At 36.2% G+C, this 19,001-nt stretch overlaps 1 protein-coding gene across 1 annotated transcript in view; it reads left to right on the top strand.

The window, feature by feature from the left end:
* The window catches only part of LOC128990330 (uncharacterized), a 230,359-nt gene extending 211,572 nt beyond the window's left edge, over positions 1-18,787 (top strand). Inside the window, exons 17-27 of the mRNA XM_054412667.1 lie at positions 734-947; positions 1,323-1,441; positions 3,217-3,391; positions 4,622-4,755; positions 4,896-5,064; positions 7,053-7,285; positions 9,613-9,685; positions 12,142-12,353; positions 15,114-15,364; positions 16,391-16,529; positions 18,530-18,787. Coding sequence (XP_054268642.1) covers positions 734-947; positions 1,323-1,441; positions 3,217-3,391; positions 4,622-4,755; positions 4,896-5,064; positions 7,053-7,285; positions 9,613-9,685; positions 12,142-12,353; positions 15,114-15,364; positions 16,391-16,529; positions 18,530-18,709 — 1,899 coding nt within the window. The 3' untranslated portion in view covers positions 18,710-18,787. The remainder of the gene's footprint in view (positions 1-733; positions 948-1,322; positions 1,442-3,216; positions 3,392-4,621; positions 4,756-4,895; positions 5,065-7,052; positions 7,286-9,612; positions 9,686-12,141; positions 12,354-15,113; positions 15,365-16,390; positions 16,530-18,529) is intronic.
* The last annotated feature ends 214 nt before the right edge of the window (positions 18,788-19,001 follow it).

Below are 19,001 nucleotides of genomic sequence, written 5' to 3'. Positions count from 1 at the left end.
GACGAACATAATGTCTGTAAGACCGAAGAAGATATCCAAGATTATGGCACTATTAAGGAAATAGGTTACGTTTTTCCCGCGATCGCGGGAGACGATGATGATGTCTTCAAGATGTTGCTGCGATCACGGAAAACAACAACGATTTCCATGACCGTGAGTGACGATGATCATGTCTACATGAACACAGCAATCATGGCTTTTGCTGAGATAAACAAATAAAACATGAGCGGTGATGTTTTAGTGGAGGGGGGGGGGCACCATCTACATTTACTGGGGGGAGGGGGGCGCTCGATGTACTAACACCACTAGGATTAAGACTAAGACAAATCCAAATAAATTTTTTTTACCATCTTATGTCATCTGTATCAATGGTTGTTTTGTTGAGTAGGTGGGTAGAATCTCATATTTATTGCTTTAAAAAAATCAACAAAATCATTCTATCCTTCTAAATAATTGTGTGGAAGGTTATTGATTGTCCAGGGCTTTCCCAACTCTTTGATCCCACTATTATTCATTTTAGTAGATATCTTCTTATCTTGTTTTACTAATCAACAAATTAGTCTTTACTGAGTCAAAGAGAGGCAATTATTTTAGATACCACAAAAGTGTCAAAAATATATTGAATAATAATTAGTAAGTAACGATTAATTGATTTGGCACTTCTACAATGCTGCATGGAGAGCCTAACTGAGATATTTTGCTGATTGATTATAACAAATGTTTTAACTTGAAGTACAACCCTGAAGATGAGAACTGGTGTCCTGTGGAAACTTACGAGGTGACGTGGAAGGAAGGATGGAAGAGACAAGTGGCATTCACTAAAGAGAACCATTTCACTCTCAGCCACTTAGTACCTGGGCTAAAACTCAAATATCAAGTGAGGGCTAAAACAAGCGGTGGCTTTGCCCCTTACTCAACAACAATGATGACATCTGCAGTTCAAACAGGTGAGGAGTGATTGATTATTATAGTATGGAAGTTAAAGCTGGGATTACAATTTTTTTTAAGTGTCAAAACAAAGTTATTTTTGAATTCTAATTTTACTAGACTTTTTTCTGTCATACTTCCACTGTGATAAATAAAGCTTTCTTCTTTAAATAAAAAAAGTGATTATTACTGTAAGTATTACTATTGCAAATTGTGATGGGGATGCGACTAGGCTTATTTTAACCCAAATGTGAGTACCGGTAGTGGATGGGTGTATGAAAAGATCGGAGTCGATTGAATTGGAGATACCTTGCATACTGTTTAGACAAGTTTCTTTATTACCATGTATTATATTATCTAATTTTTATCTAAAACAACTATGATTTTGTTTTTAGTGCTACCTCCAGTACGTAATCTACATGTTGTATCAAGACAGAGCTCCTCAGTTGAGCTCTCTTGGGATCCCCCAATTGACAGTGGTGAGGGGAAGCTGCTGTATACTATTTTGTATGAGGTAAACAATTTTATCCTATACTCTAAAACGACTGCGTTTACCGACAAACTTTTATTTTCGTCTGGAGGGTTTTTTTTGGTTTTAATGTGGGGTATTTGGCCACATGTAATCGACTGGAGTTGGTCACAATGCTGGGAAAAATCCAGTTTCTGTCCTACAGCCCTTGAACGTGCCCATGTTATAAGCAATACCTTTTTGTAGCGGCAGTTAACAACAGCTGATAAAGGTTATGTTTTTTATTTTTATTGTCATCATTTGATTTGACAAAAATAACTGCATTAGTTAGTTTTGACTAAACATTTAAAAGAATAGTTAGTTATATTTAGTTTAGCTTATTAGGTACAAATCTGTGTTAAATGATTTCAAGGTTAATTTTCAATTTCATGGTGGAAAACCGTGATAACAACGTAAGCCACAAAACGCGTCTGCGAGGATCACACCCATGCGATTGAAAGATGAGAACATTCCCCTGCGGGTGAAGATGACAATGTCTCCGTGGCCACAGGAGATGTTAAATTTTTTTTGCGATTGCGGGAGACGATAATGACGTCCTCACGACCGCAGGAGACGCTCAGAATTTTGCTGCAATAGTGGAAGACGATATTAATGTTTCTGTAACTGTGCGAGATATTCAATATTTTAACGCTATTTAGGAAGACGATGATGAAGTTTCTTTTTCCGCGGGATATATTCAGGATTTTGTGGTTAGCCGCCATTGCGGAAAAAGATGTTTCTGTCACCACGGGAGATATTAGGGATTTGGCTCGATCACGGGAGACGATGATGTTGTCTACACGACCACAGGAGAAGTAATGGGTTTGGTTGCAATCATGGTAGATGACGATGTTTCCATCACTAAGGAAAGCATTCATGATTTTGCCACAATCATGGAAGTCGATGATGACACTTCGGTGCCTCGGAAGATGCTGTGCCAAACCCAAGTGCAAGCTTAGGATGAAATACCTTTGACAATGTTTTTAAAGATTATTGGTAGAGGGGGGCCCGGTGGACAATCTTGCGGGGTGGCCCGACGGTTGATATTGCCGCCACTGAAGGCAGGGAAGAAGTTATGTATTTACAGTAGCAGCATGATAGTTCCTGTGCTAGGCTCCCCAAGTGTGTTATTCTACGTGAGTACCGTAAACCCCTTCATGGATGAGTCTCATCCATACTATGGATGAGTTTTTGCCATACTATTAGCATCAAGTTTTCACATGAGGTTGCTTGCTTATTTAGACATGTAAAGTGATGTAACATCATCTCTTACTAAAATTTCTTTAATTTGTCCAATTTTTAAACTTGGAGTACCGTACTCTAACTCATACAAGTGAATGCTTTATCAGGCAGCAGATTAAGCTAATTTCTTTAGACTTGACTACTACTTTCGTAATGCATCTTCTGTATAGCAAATTAATTCGTAAATGAGCACAATACTTTACACAATGAAAATCATCACTTAAAGTTGTTGAAACTACAAAATCTTGAGGTGGACGAGTCTATTACGCATGGGGAAGGAGAGTATGTAGCTTCATTGTGACAGCCTACCACATTGTTGTACCAGGCGACTGGGCGAGTCTATTTCGCAGGAGAGTTAGCTTTAAGAGCTTTGTTTACAGCCTATTGGAAAACTGACCAGTAAATTTACCATACTCCAGCTGACTTTACTGGTCCCTTTCTGTATACAAAGACTTCCTTGCCTAAAAAAAATACAGAAACCAGCTGCTTACTGTGTAGTGTGACAAAAAGTGTATTACTCACTACTTTGTATGTTCCAGTGTGTAGACCGTCCTGCATGTAGTCCTGGATGCCAGAATGTAAATAGAGGCCAGTTGACACAAGATGGCACCTCTATCACCCTTAGTCCTCTGCTGCCGTTCACTGAATACAAAGTGACAGTCAGAGCAATCGGTGGAGCGGACTCTTCTATTTTTGTAGGAACAACTAAAGTTGGTGAGTTGTAAAACATTGAGTTGGAACATATAGTCAATGGTTGGAACTTTTATCCCATTTTAAAAGAATATATGAATTTCGTATTGTTAGAATTGTAATAAAATTGTACATATAGGTATAACTTATTTGAATAGGATAGGCATAACTAAAAGATTACCACATTAGTTTTGTTTACATTTACATGTGTGATTTTGATGTTGTTATTTAAGTTAAAAAAGTTAAATTACTTTTAAAAGTACAGTAATCTAAATTACTTCCATTTTAAAACTAAATACAGTAGCCTCTAGCAAGATATTTGATCGCATAAATGCAGGTATTTACACCAATTCTTTAGTTTTTGTAACTCATGCCTCCAGAGAGAGGGTATAAATAAACATTGTCTCGTAACAAAATATAGTTGCTTTTGCTTGCGATAAAGAGTTCTGTACTGTAGCCTATTATTACAATAGATTTGAAATCATCAATTAATTAATATTACAGTACTAAAGTTATTAAAATAAGAATTTTTATTGACTCTTGCCTACAAGTATAATTTATTCCACTGACAGTATTTGACTTAACCGTGTTTTGTGTTTATTTGTAACTTTTCTATCAGTATGAAAATAGGAGATAAGTGTAGTGTATTTCATAAATAAATAATGCAAGTACGACTTCAAAATAATGATTATATCTTTCCAAATGAATAGCACTTCATTTTATTATGTTTTTAGGGATTGCCCGTTTTAACTGACCTTTTGAGTTATCTGACCTAGGCCCCATTAGGGTTGGTTAAGGGAGTTATGAAAAAATAGTATCTCAAAATAGGTCTGTGCAATAATTATCTATGTACCAAATACCAATGTACTACAAAAAGCCAGAAACAAATAAAAATAGTTTTGTGAAAAAGACAAAATGACTGCTATATAGGTACCGTAACTTTTGAGTTTGGAAATTTTTAAGGTGATACAGTATTTTAATCTGACTTTGGTCTAGGAATGATACTCTAAAAAGTTAAAAGGTTGGTTAAGAGTTCTGGACACTCTGGATCAAAATGCTTATGACCTTTATAATGACTCTGCTGCCGCTCACCACTAATCTTTCAATAGATCAAAGTAGGGCACAGAGTTGTCGACTTTTTGTAAAATTTTGTGCTCTGAGGAAATCAATGAAACAAAATTTCAAGTTCTCTTGGATTTAAATATTAGCTAAATAAGTTGATAATTACCTACTTATTGTAAATCATCCCCACAGTGCCGACAGAAGTCCCCTCAGTTACTGTTGGCACTCAAAGACCTCGTAGAACCAACACAAGCGTGACAGTGTTCTGGGACCAGACTTCTGTCTGCACAGGATATCTCCTGGGATACAACTACCAGCTGACCAAGGTTTGTTATTGACACAATATCAGTTGTTATAAGCATGAATCAAAATATTGTTCTGTTTTTCTTTTGTAGTTTGTTTCCCAGTGACATTGGTAAAGAATCAAAAATGTGTTCACAAGAAAATAATATTTTACTGTTTGCAGGAATCAGAAGGTTTAGACATTTTAGCAAGTGGTTTTACAAAGAATACCAATGTTAGTTTCCACAACCTAACTGCTAGCTCAGAATACACAGTCAAAGTGTTTGTTCATACAGTGGCGGGCTGGAACCCACTATCATTCCTGACCATACACATCAACACATCCGCTACAGGTTAGTACTTCAAATCAAAGAGACAGTTTCATAACTACACAGTTTTAGATAACAATAGTTATGTAGGTATAGTAAATGTTGATTTTTCTAGAGCATATTATTTGTTCAAATAGTCCTGATGTTAAATATTTTAATTACAAAACCAAATTTGTATCAAACTAAATCATTGGACACCAAAGTAAAAAAAATTAAACTTTACGAGAAATTAATTTTGAAATCAATGAGTTTTTGGCTCATATCCAGTTATTATAGCATGAAATAGTCCAAATAATTGAATAATAGATAATTTATTAATTGATAAAATTACAGGAACGATCTTAAAGTTACTCGAACCCAAACTCTGATAATGTTCATCATCTATTGTTGGTGAGCATCTCCTCATGGCTTCTAAATTAAATCATAACAAATAACAAATCTTCTGGTTATATATATGAAACATAAATTAACTTTACAACAACTCCTTCCAACGTAAAATAAAATTATAAAAAAAAATATTGAAACAAAGTGAGGAATTTGTTTATAGATCTAATTTTGCTGGCATTCTGCAGGTTCTTTGAGAGCGTCAAATGACAGCATCTGATAGTGGTCTGGTATGTGATGATGGAGATTTTGCTGCATCGTCATGTTGTAACGTTATCTCTTTAGGACGTGAATAGATTTCTCTTGGAAATTGTACAGTGATATCGTCCTCTTCTTCCTCACTTTTCAAGTGACTTGTTCTACGGTGGTCAGCATCTGCAAACTTTGTCCGGCCTTCTACTTTCACCAAATATGTGACAGGACTTATGATCTTAGTAACAACCCCGGGATGTTATCGTATAATCTCCTTGCGTACTGAACGCACTAATACCTGTTCTCCCAAATTGAAGTTTCTAGGCTTCCCTCGATTTTTGTTAGCCAACTCAGTGATACTATCTTGCTTCACTTCCATTTCTGATGCCAGATGGGGTTTTAGTAGGTGGTATGTTGCAGTTCCAGAGCATGTGAGAAACCTGAAAATATACAAGAAAGGCAGAGGTATGCTAGGACTCAGGTGGGCTTAACCGAAGGCTATCTAAATCTATGGACAACTTAATTCATGCACTGTGGTGCACAGTCTAGGCCCAGATGTTTTACATGTTACTATGACACTTTACATTGGGTATGTTATAGTTCCAGAGGCTGTGAGGAATCTGACAATATACAAGAGAGGCAGAGGTGGGATGAACCAAAGGACATCTATGGACAACTGAAGTCATTCACTCTGACACACAGTCTAGGCCCAGATGTTTTACATGTTACTGTAAAACTTTACATTGGTATGTTATAGTTCCAGAGGCTGTGAGGAATCTGACAATATAAAAGAGAGGCAGAGGTATGCTAGGGCTGAGGTGGGCTGAACTAAAGGCCATCTATGGACAACTTAAGTCATTCACTCTGACACACAGTCTAGGCCCACATGTTTTACATGTTACTGTGAAACTTTACATTGGTATGTTGTAGTTCCAGAGGCTGTGAGGAATCTGACAATATACAAGAGAGGCAGAGGTATGCTAGGGCTGAGGTGGGCTGAACCAAAGGCTATCTATGGACAACTCAAGTCATTCACTCTGACACACAGTCTAGGCCCAGATGTTTTACATGTTACTGTGAAACTTTACATTGGTATGTTATAGTTCCAGAGGCTGTGAGGAATCTGACAATATACAAGAGTCGAGGCAGAGGTATGCTAGGGCTGAGGTGGGCTGAACCAAAGGCTATCTATGGACAACTCAAGTCATTCACTCTGACACACAGTCTAGGCCCAGATGTTTTACATGTTACTGTGAAACTTTACATTGGTATGTTATAGTTCCAGAGGCTGTGAGGAATCTGACAATATACAAGAGAGGCAGAGGTGGGCTGAACCAAAGGCTATCTATGGACAACTTAAGTCATTCACTCTGACACACAGTCTAGGCCCAGATGTTTTACATGTTACTGTGAAACTTTACGTTGGTATGTTGTAGTTCCAGAGGCTGTGAGGAATCTGACAATATACAAGAGAGGCAGGGGTATGCTAGGGCTGAGGTGGGCTGAACCAAAGGCTATCTATGGACAACTGAAGTCATTTACTCTGACACACAGTCTGGGCCCAGATGTTCAAACTCACATTGTTGAGCCTGCTCACTGCATTGTATGGCCGGAACTATACTGCCATACCCTTGAGGGGCTTAAATCTAATAAACGATACACTGTCACGGTATGTTTACTCATACTTTACTTTATCCTATCAAAAGAATTTTGTTTAACATTCGTCATAATAGCAAGTAGCAGTATAGAAGTTTGGTTTGGATTTGTTTTTAGTTTTTACAAACATAGTTATGATTCATTATATTTTTGTATTAATTTAATTTAAAGTTTTTGAATATCTTTAAGCATTAAGGAAAAAGAGATAACTTGAAAAACCACAACCTCACATGTATCTAGTATCTGTACTTCACATTTTTATCTGTAATTTCCAATCAAACAGTTGAATACAAATTTTGTTAGCTCTCTGGAAAAAAATCTTTTTAGTTTAATTCTCTAGTCGTTTATCTTTGTCTCTGATAATAATTGTTACATATTGTTATTATTTCGGGGTTTGGTCAAAAAATTACTGGTGTTAAATCCATGTGCTTTAAGTAATGATTGTTGGTACAGTGAAGTGCATGTGCATGTTATGCTTGAAAATTACCATTTAAATGTATTCCTGTATTAATCCCGGTCCCGTAAATAAATTGACATGAATGCCTGCCGGTCAGCTTTGGATTTAGGGTACTTGCGGCCCTAGACCAAACTAATCCCTGAACATGATCACGCACACATGCTGCACGTGATCTCATGGCCACATGATTGTGGTTAAGTGATGAACATCTCCAGAAATCACAAGGACATTATCATTGTCAGCTGCATTTACAGAAAAATGTCAAACATTCCCTAGTATCACAGGGATATCATCATCATCACCCACAATCAGGGGACCAGGCAGGCGTTGAAGATGCTCAAAAGGACCAAGGGGTTGATAGTCAAAACCTTCTTGAGGACTTTGCAGGTAGCCCATCGGGTCCAGGACCCTTATTGTTCTTCAAGGATAGGACGGCTGCCTCCATTTCTTCAAGACTGGAAAGTGGGACTTTGTCCACCCTTCCGAAATCCCTCAGTGGGCACAACGTGTGAGCCGGGAAAAGAGACTTGACTGTCCTCTCCATAGTAACCCGCTCCATGACCGGTTGCCAAGTTTCTTGGTTACAAGTTTGTTACCCAGGCCCCACGGGTTGGAATTGACATCATCCGTTAATGTCTCCCAGCAACTGTGTTTGCTCTGGTTGATGATGGCTCGACAAAGAGACCTCCTAGCCACCTTGTAAGCATCTGACTTACGACGTCTGTCTATGGGTTCTCTGGCCCTGGTAGCTAGTCTTCTGGCTCTTAATGCTACCAAAACAATTCCGCAATCTCAGCAGTCTATTGCACCGTGATCTCCTGCGAGGCATAGAGTCATCGCAGGCCGAGACAATCAGCCCCATCATAGATGTAACTAACGCCTCTGTGTGAGCCACGCCTGTTGCGGAAGGAACAACCGTTGTTTCTCGTAGGATCGCTTCATTGAATTTTGCCACGTCTAGTTTTTTTTTTTATGTTTCATTAAACGGGCACTTGACGAAACATGGCTACTTGTCCCTGGTGACCATCCAGGACATCAAGATTCAAGATTCAAAAAGTCTTTATTCTCACAGTACAAATTTTTACACATGAATAGTGTCTATATTGTTACCTACTACCTAAATTAGCAATAAGAAACAGTTAAACATTACAAAATACTATACATTATTAAAAATTTAAATTACTAAAATATTCTATACAGTAAGTTGCAAGGTTAAGTAAGAATGCCTTCAGTTTTTTCATTAATTTAGATTTGTCTTTTTTGTTGTTTAAAAAGCTAGGAACTTAAAAAAAAATAATAATTTCCAATATAAGGTTTATTTAAAAAAAGTCAAAAGTCAAAGTTAAAAGTCATCAAAAATTATCTACTGGTGGTCACTGGCCGTGTAATCCTCCAGGACTCTCCAGGCTCTGATCCTTGGAAAAAGGGACTCAGATGCAAGGGGAACATCTGGGATCTTTCCCCGCATCCTAGGGCACCATTAAGTTCTAACGTAACGTTAAACATTAAAATCTCCACCCACGACGACGTGTCCTGTGGTATCGCGCACTTTCTCTTCCAGGCGGTCTGTCTTCTCACAAAAGTCACGGATGGCCTCGTTGGGAGTGAAGTAGACACTGAAGTAAGTGTCATCCCTGCACCGAACCCAAACAAAACCTCGGCCTTTCAAGTGACCCCGCACTTGTACTTTAGCTGCATTACGCGACCATAATGCAGCGATACCAAGACTATCAGGGAACCAAAAAGATGGGTCCCTATCTCGGTACTGGTACTGTTCGCTGACTAAGAGCGTGTCAACATCGATTTTGCTGCTGGTCATAGTAAGTATAATAATGATAAATAAAGATACAAACCAACTTACAAGCTTACTTGGCCTCCCTCAGGTTAGTGCTCGCAATTTGGAAGTGTCCGAGGATGGGGAGCTAGCTACTGTTATGGGCATTACCAAGGAAAGTAGTAAGTATAATATTTGCTTTACTTAGTTTTTCAGTGTATTTTTCAATAAAATAATAGTTAGGAATGTTACAATAAATAATACTAGCAGCAAAACCCGGCTTTGCTCGGGTAAAATTATACAATATACAAAGAGTGGTTATTGAATTAAATTTGTTTTTTTGTTTTTATAGATGTACACATATCTTGGTACTATTAATAGTCCAGTCAAGGAATGAGGTGTAGAGTGCGTAAGCAGGTAACTAAGCGATTCCTTCAGAAACTTTTTCAGGGGGTTTAGCTTGTTAACATACCAAAAGTCCCGACTCCTAGGTGGTGAGCCAGGGTGGTAGAGGGGGAAAGGGGGGGGGATAAAGGTACACATTTTGGGTTTTTTGATTATATCTCGAAAACTATCAACTTTTTGTATACTATACTAAATTATTTAATTGAAGAAGGTTACATTTTCTACAAGAAAAGTATATAATGTGTTTATTTTGGTTGAACATTTTACGAGTTATTACTTATTTAATTAATATCTTATTAAAATTCTCCTTCCCTAAGAAATACATGTAAATTAGTTAGCGAAATGGGGCAAATCCTATCCGCCCAAAGGAAGATATTCTGGAAATCTTGGTAAAATTTCCAGCAATTTGACACTTTAATCATAAAAACTGATCCAAAATTAACGTAATTTAAAAACGGGATGATTTGAGGGTTTTTTTATAATTCTTAATAAAAAACTCCAAAACACAAAATTTTTTACCTCACCCTCACCTTAATTTTGGATCAATTTTTATGATTAAAGTGTCAAATTACTGGAAATTTTGTCAAGATTTCCAGAATATTGGTTACCGTATATCTCCTTTGGACGGATAGGATTCGCCCCATTACGCATACTATTTTACATGTTTTTGTTGTGGAAGGAGTATTAAGTAGTAAGTATTAATATATATATTATATAAGATATTAAGATATTATTTATATTAAGATAAGATGTTAAGATATATATTATATATAATGATAAGATATTAATTAAACAAGTAATAACTCATAATCTGTTTAACCAAAATAAACACATTATATACTTTTCTTGTAGAAAATTTAATCTCCTTCAATTTTATAATTTAGTTTAGTATACAAAATGTTGATAGTTTTCGAGATATAATAAAAAAACCCAAAATGTGTACCTTTATCCCCCCCTTTCCCCCCTCCACCACCCTGGCTCACCACCAGGAGTCGGGACTTTTGGTATGTTAACAAGCTAAACCCCCTGAAAAAGTTTCTGAAGGAATCGCTTAGTTACCTGCTCACGCACTCTACACCCACTTTTGGATCATTCATTGACTGGACTATAAGTCTAGAAATATCCTTATAAATAATACGTGAAGGCGATTTCTACGAAACACTACTCCTCCGTTAATAATGGACAGATTTTTACAAACGATGTGTCAAAATCAAGTATTTTTGTGTGGACGACCCCTTTCACCAATTCCTGTAACAAAAGTCCTCGGGCCTTGCCCCACAGGCCATCAAAATCCCAATGCATTTCTTGTGAAGAAAAGATTTTGTTTACTTTAAAGAGACGAATAATTTGTATTAATTACAGCTGTAATAACACAGTAAACACATGGTACACACAAGAGCGTTTGTTTTCAGAGTAAGTTCGTTTTCAGTTTCGATAACCCAAGTCGAGTGATTGATTACATTATATTTGAGTTGGCTCTTTTAAGTCATTGGAAATTATGACTGTTATTCGTTTTGAAATAACGCATGTAATACTTTGCAATTGCTAGAATTTGAGCAACATGTGCACTAGTGATAAATATTCTTTGTAGCAAACGTTTCCTTAAATTGCAACTAAAATATTTAACTAAACAGCAATTAAATTATCCAGCTGATCATAATGTAAACAAATATGGATAACTAATATAGGAACTTTAAAAGCCTCCAAGGCAGAGCCCAAGTCACTTTTTCATAAATATTAGGTCAGTTTGCAAATCTACACACCCAGACAAACATTTTGGTGGAGTTAAATCTTAAAACAAAAAAGCCTTATTGTTCACAAAGTTTCATGTAGCGTATTAATAATATAGATATTAATAATTTAGATAGATAGATAGATATATAAGAAAACAAACATAACAAAGTAAGATACCTCCAATTCTGATCTACAAAATCCGCATCCATGCCACCTCCAAAGAAAAAGAGAAAAAAATTTAATGAAAGTGTGATAACAATTATAAAAACTGTACAACGTTTTAGCAAAAGAACTTTTGACTCTTTTGAGGTTATTACTACTCAGAAGCAGAATATAATGAAGTTGAACTATAATATCAATGTGTTTCTGTTGGAGTAAAAGAATAAGTTATGTGATGATTCTGATGGGAGGCTGATTTTTAAATAATATGTTAGTTGATCAATTTATCATATCCTTTTGAAATCTAATTAATTTACACATCCACACATCCATCTTTCAGCCCCGATGGCCCCAGTGAATCTTACACTGATCAACAGTACGTCCACCAGTCTGGTAGTGCAATGGGGCCATCCAGAACTGGCTAATGGAATCTTGAGATCATTCCTAGTCAGTATTGAGGAAACTGAGAAGTACGACCAGGACAGCTGTTGTCAGGTTTATCCTTTAGTCGAGACATCCGTGAAAGAGGAGACTCAGAAGTATGAGGCTGAGGTAAAGCTTTATGACTTTGTTTTTAAATAGAATCTAGTCTGGAATTGTTTTTCACATTGTTTAAGGTGAGGTTGCGACATTATCACTTGGATAAAATCCTTTGGTGGATGGCAGGACTCGAACCACCCATGCTCTACCTCCAGACCAGCTCTCACCAAAAGCTTTATGACTTAAAAACATTTGTAAAGAAAAAAAAACAATTAATTTGTTTGTAAGTAATCATCTATCTATTATTTCTTTAAAAATGTTTGGTTGCCCTATCTGTTGGAAGAATCAAATAAGAATTAATTCACTTTGTGATGGCAGAATGAACAATGTGGATGGCTTGATATTAAACAAAATTGATGTAGACCCTGTAAAATAAAATAATTTCCAGAGTTTGATGGGGGATCAGCCTTGATACTGTTCTACCTTCTTCAACTTAAAACACTTTTAATGTACTGAATTTAAAGGACACACTACCAATACTGTGAATGCTGCACAAAAGTTACTTTGGACCCAAGAACAATACCCTCCCAATAAATATGAAAAGCCCGTCATGTAATTATTTTAAGACCAGATTAAAGCTAGTTTAGTTTCACCTACTGTTTGTACCGTTTGTAATTATTGTGTAAAATGTATTGTTTGTGACTTGAGTTGTCTTGAAAACCAGTTTTGACTGAAGACCGCTTTAAATAAAGGCATTTTATTATTATTATTATAAGTTGTCTGCCTTTTATAGTGTGTGCCAAAATGTTATTCGATTACCTCTTAATCGTCTACACCTATTGCTGACGTCATGGATAAACTGCCACAAGGTGCAGTTAACGATGACAAAGTTACAGATGACGTTTCCATTGAATCTTCACAGTGATGTTTGACATCAAGTATTGGTCAATATGTAGTGTTGATTTGTTATACCTTTGCTAGAGTATTATTCTAATGCAATAACCAGGCCTGTTACTAAAGGCTGTTAAAACTATGAATTCAGATTTGCACAAAGTGACAAAAAACGGATCTTTGATGTCTTTTTTGAGACAAACTTGTAAATGTCATTAAAGGGATTCAGAACTCCTTTAGGTGTATTTTTTTTTTTAGCTTTAATCCTTTAATTGTAATATATTTAGGTTGTTATTGATCTAATTTAACAATAATACCGAAACCCTACCCAGGCTGACGCTATCCGAAACCCTGGGCCTGTGAGACCCCGCTTTAAAATACACTAACGCTGGGCTTCCAAGACGGGCATGCTATGAACAGACAACCTGACAAGGTCACGGCACCCAAAATGAACAAACAATATATCAACCGGTATGGGAGGAAAAGGGGGGAAGGTATTGGGGGGAATGGAATCCCCCAAGTAAACAGTGTTGCAAACATGCGTTTGTAAAAATTCCCCTGGGACTGTCAGACCGGGGTTTCGGTAATAAAGGAATGTAGTAAAAAATGTATACATCTCACTACAGTATATGGTCAGTAAAATTTATTAGCTGAAAATTAAAGTTTTTTCATAATTTTTAAAATTGTAATAACTTTAGTATCCCTGTTTTAATTATCTTGGTCTTGAATTATATCCTTGGTCTTGAACTAAAAATTCATGTACGTGTAGTACATGGTGTACTACATATGTCTGAGTTTAACTTTAATATTTTTTATATAGCATCAAATGTTAAGAATTCATTTTATTTTTTGTTAATTTGTAAATAAAAACTTATTTTACTAAATGGTTTCAAAATACGTGTTTTTTTTTAGACTTTTATATTCAAAAGTCATGAACAAAATTTCAGAACTGTTGCTCAAGTAGTGTCTACTCAGATGTAGACTTATATATAGTATAATAAAACTTATATATATATTCTGTAGGTTTGTACCTACTCCTCATGGGCCATCCCCCGGTGAAGGTAAAAAAATGGTAATGCTTGCAAAAAGTAGTTTTCGTACATATGAGTTGATGTGTAAAGTTTGAATCAATATCAAATTTTGTACACTGAAAAATGAAATTTCTAAAGTTGTGGGAATCAGCGCTTACATTTTTTCTACTGATTTTATTATTTTATGTGATGTCATGTTATTGCTGAACACGATATGTCCATTTTTAACCTAAAATAAAGCAAAATAGTGTGTCCTCCTCCTCTTGTGTGTCCTTGCAAAACAGGTGTTGTGTGCAATTTAAACTCAATAATGCCGTAAACTTCCACCCAAGCCATACACCGTTTATTTAAGGTGGGCCTCTCCTGCCAGCTAAGCCACACATTATTGAGCTTAGTCAGGATTGTACACTTACGGGATTCGAACCCGCGCATGTAGAATGACCTCAACGCTGCACTCGTCAGTGCAACACCTTAGCCATCTGAGCTATCACGCCACCATCAGCCGAACCGGGTAGATTGCAGTTATAAGCAAGCACATAACAACACTAGCGCTAGTAGGTCTGACTTGACGAGCTACTTGAGCGTCACTGTGTAGCAGTACGGACTGCTACTTTTAATCATTCGCTGTTTGGGTTGTACAAGACTGACAAAACCGATCTAAAATTATTATTTTGTCAAAAAAGTGTGTGCACGTTCAACTTGAAATGTTTTTCTCTCCGTGAAATATGTATGTTTACATCAAATTGTCAGGTTTTTCTCATAGAGGAAAATCTAAATAAAAATTTAGTTCAAAAAAACAAAGTTCCAGATTTTTGAACATTTTCAGTAGGTAGCGAATCCCCTTAAGGTTGACTGATCTTTGGATCACTGAACACTTTATTTGTAATAATTAAAAAATGTGCAATTGTAGGTGTCAGGACTACACCCAGCTTCAACATACTATGTTAGTGTGAACGCCAAAACTGTGGGTATGGGTCCTTCCCAGTCTCTGGTAGCTTCTACAGCTCCACCAAACTTGCCTCTAACGATCCTTCCAAGTGTCGTTGTTCCTACTGCCGACCAAACCCCTTTTGCGGTTGGTACCTCATCCGAGAACTCTTGGTTACCTCAGGATAAACTTCAAGAGGTCAACAACTCTCAAATTTACACACCATTAATCAAGTAAGTCAGTGCATTGCAGCCATTTTACTTACTCTAATGTTTGTTCAAGAGATCTACAATCTTTGTTCAATTTAATGATTATTATAAAAAATAAAGTGACGTCTCTATTATTTGGGGCAAAAATGCTGTTGAAATAATACAATAAACTACTTTACTTTTAATGAAAGTACATAAAAATATGTCTAATAACACTTGTAATAATATATTTACACTTACTGTTGACTCACAAGACATATAAAACATAGTAACTGGTGATCGATTTCGATTGGACACTCAATCATCCTCAGACCCAATAGGTGAATGAGTCATTTAGTATTTACCATCTTGTTAGTCAACAGTGTCAGTGAATTTATTATTACAAGTGTTATTAGACATATTTTTATGTACAGTACTTTTAGCAAATTTAACTACAGGTACGATGATAATCAAGAAGTTATTTACTTTTAAATATAACCTTACTACCATCTTTTTAGTAAATTAAGTTTTCTAAAGCATTTATCAACTAATATGCCCTTGTAGCCCTCCATTTGCTTAGACAACATTAGCCTCAAGCTTCTATGGGTGAGATTAGCTATATATAGTTCTAATGATTAATAGTTCTAAATTTATTGTTTTCAGTCATGTTTGGTTTGTCAGAACAACTACTGACACTTATGACAGTCTGTATTTTTCTTTTTTTCTTTGTTGTTAGTTTAGTTAGTATTCAATTTTCAAGAATCCATTTGATACAATTTAATCCAAGTAGATGAATTGACTGTTTCTCTATTAATCCAAATTCAAAAGATCTAAAAGATCTACAGCAGTCTACACTTTAACATTCAATAAACGGAATTTGCTTGACAACTTTCTGATTCCATCAATTATTTCTATGTGCTATTTATATAGAAAAATACTTTTGAAAACAGAAGACTGGTCCGATTTATTCAACAATGTAGAAAACATTCGTCTAGTTCAACTACATTTTATTATTAATCTTTAAAATATTTTGCTCTATCTTGTTTATGACTCTGTTTTCTGAATGTTTAGGACACATCTTATACTAGCTGTGCTCAGCAACTCCTCATCTATAACTCCATCAGAGTCTGGCATCTCAGATCCCAAGCTGGACTCACTCCTGCGACAGAAGATTGGGAAACCTTTCTACTTTACAAATGAATTCACCCAGGTTTGGAAATAAAATAAAAACGATTGATTTATGGCAAAATACAAAGTATCCATAAACTATACCTTCCGCAAAGATTCGTGGCGGCTGAGGGATTAGGACGGTCGGGTGGTGTCTCAGCCCCTAAATTAGCCCTCACTCGACTGCTCTGGGTTTTGACCATGAGTCACCCACTAGGATCAATGCATAGTTGGAAGAATTTTTGTATATCACCATAAAGTGTATTAAAATACGCCAGTTTTGTAACCTGCGCCAAATAACAAGAACATTGAGCCCAAACACGAAATAATTGTGACGATATTAAGTATACATTTGGTTTCAAAATAATAGACAGTTTTCGTGTCGTGGTATGCCTAATATCATCGCAATTATTTCGTGTTTGGGCTCAATGTTCTTGTTATTTGACGCAGGTTACAAAAATGTCGTTATTTAATACACATTATGGTGATATACAAACATTTTACCAACTATGCATTAAGCCCGGTGGCTGACTCATTGTCGAAACCCAGAGCAGCCGAGCGAAGGCTAATTTAGGGGCTGGGACACCACCCGACCGTCCTAATCCTTCAGCCGCCACGAATCTTTGCGGAAGGTATAATGTGAACAATTTAACCCTTAAAACCCTACTGATTATTTAGAGATCTCATAATTCCATTTTTATTATTTTTTCCCTCATTTTATGAACATAACAAATTATTTTAATTTTAAAACAAGCTATTGGTGGACACACTCGCACAGAGTAAGAATATGCAAAAAGTAGTTACCCGATTAGAGGGGCAACTTATAAGTAATTAAATTAATCCATCTTGTCAACTTACACTAGAGCCATATTATTTATACAAAAGGGAAAAAATAACTTTAAACTGTAAAAACCTTAGGAAGACTAACCGTATAAAAGCTTTGTGTCATCGCTGAGTCGAGTGAGAGGAGTGTAGATGAGCAAAGCTCGTACACAATCAGTTTGCTTACAACTTAAAACTATGAAAACAAAAACCCAGGACTCTCATTTGTTAATAGAAAAGATGCAAAAATTAATTCAGATTCACTTGGTCTTATGAATAGACTCACTAAGTGACTCATATGGAAAAGGCCGAACATATACTAGGTAACTCGGAACCAGACGAATCAGACGACACTCATAGATTCACACTACACATTGTCGTGGTTACCAATTAGGCTTGTTGTAAGCCTACATCGTTGTACCGCACCCTTGTCAATTAAATAGATTAATATTACTATTATCAACTTTCCTTGAACAAAACTATTTTTAAAAGGGTTATTGAGTTGTAGAATAAAGGGAATATTGTGCGTTTTACCTGTGTTCAATGGCCTACCCGTACTTCTTAGGTAGGCTAGCTGCTATCCCCTTCATTCTACATCTCAAAATCCTGGCCTAGAGCCTTTCCTTGAACAAAACTAAAAATGTTGTTTGTCTAAAAAAAACCAGAAAGCTAAAACCAATAATGCAAAAAAATAGTTTTAAAGTTGAAATAATTTCCCTAAAAATAAAAGCCCAGAAGATGAGGTTCAAAACACAACACCCTCCAAGATCAGTATTGGATGGTTACAGAGACTAATACTGATACTGTTTTGGTTTAAAAACAATCAAAAGAAATTCCATAAAAAAAATTGTACTAGAGAATGATTTATATTTTTTACAATGGGAACCCTAGCTGTCCAAGACTTACAACAAAAAGCTATGAAAATGGAATCAATCAGTATACCAATGCAACTTTCAGTGATGTAATGTAAATTAAAAACAAAAATAAATAAGTTGTGTTGTTTCATGGTGTTGTATCATGACAAAGTATTTAAAGATTATTATTACCAAACATAGAACCAATAACTATGATCTCATTACAAGGTCGAGTTAATGGATCGAGGCCAGAAGGGAGAAGGGTAAAGTAATTGGAAAATAGAACTTAAAGCATTAAGATTTTCTCAAACTATTAAGGCATTTAAGTGATTATTAATGCTCATGATATTTATTTTCGCTGTTGTAGGATGAAGAAGAAGAGATTTTCTTGACATTTGATGTTCCAAATGACATAGAATCTACTTGGGGATATCCAGTACCACTTCCTCGACCTGCAGAATACAAGATAGCAGCCACACAAGTCTTGGAGTACAACGGAGTTTACAATGTGGACATTCGCTACTCGCCAACATTCTGGTTCGATTAAACAACTGTTGGACGAAGTTTGCTATGACAACTGTAAATAGAGTAGATGGGAAATAAAGTTTAGTTTGCTTTGGGGAAATTGTTGTTTGATATTCAGTAAAAGTTAACACGTTCGCTGCTACGGACGTTCCGGAATGTCAAACGGGCCACGGCGCCAGGAGCTAGGAACGTTCCGGAACGTCGCCGTTCATTGATGTTTAACGTTACCATGGATCAGCCAGCTCGTCACGAGCGTCCTATATTTCTTTGCAGCTCGTGGGGACGTACTTTTCTGACAATAAAAATATAGTTTC

Source organism: Macrosteles quadrilineatus, unplaced genomic scaffold, assembly GCF_028750875.1.
Source record: "Macrosteles quadrilineatus isolate MER2022 unplaced genomic scaffold, UCM_ALF_1.0 Scaffold_3__2_contigs__length_128488019, whole genome shotgun sequence".
Lineage (NCBI taxonomy): Eukaryota > Metazoa > Arthropoda > Insecta > Hemiptera > Cicadellidae > Macrosteles > Macrosteles quadrilineatus.
The sequence above is the reverse complement of the archived record's forward strand: the minus strand, read 5'-3'. Positions and strand labels throughout refer to the sequence as shown.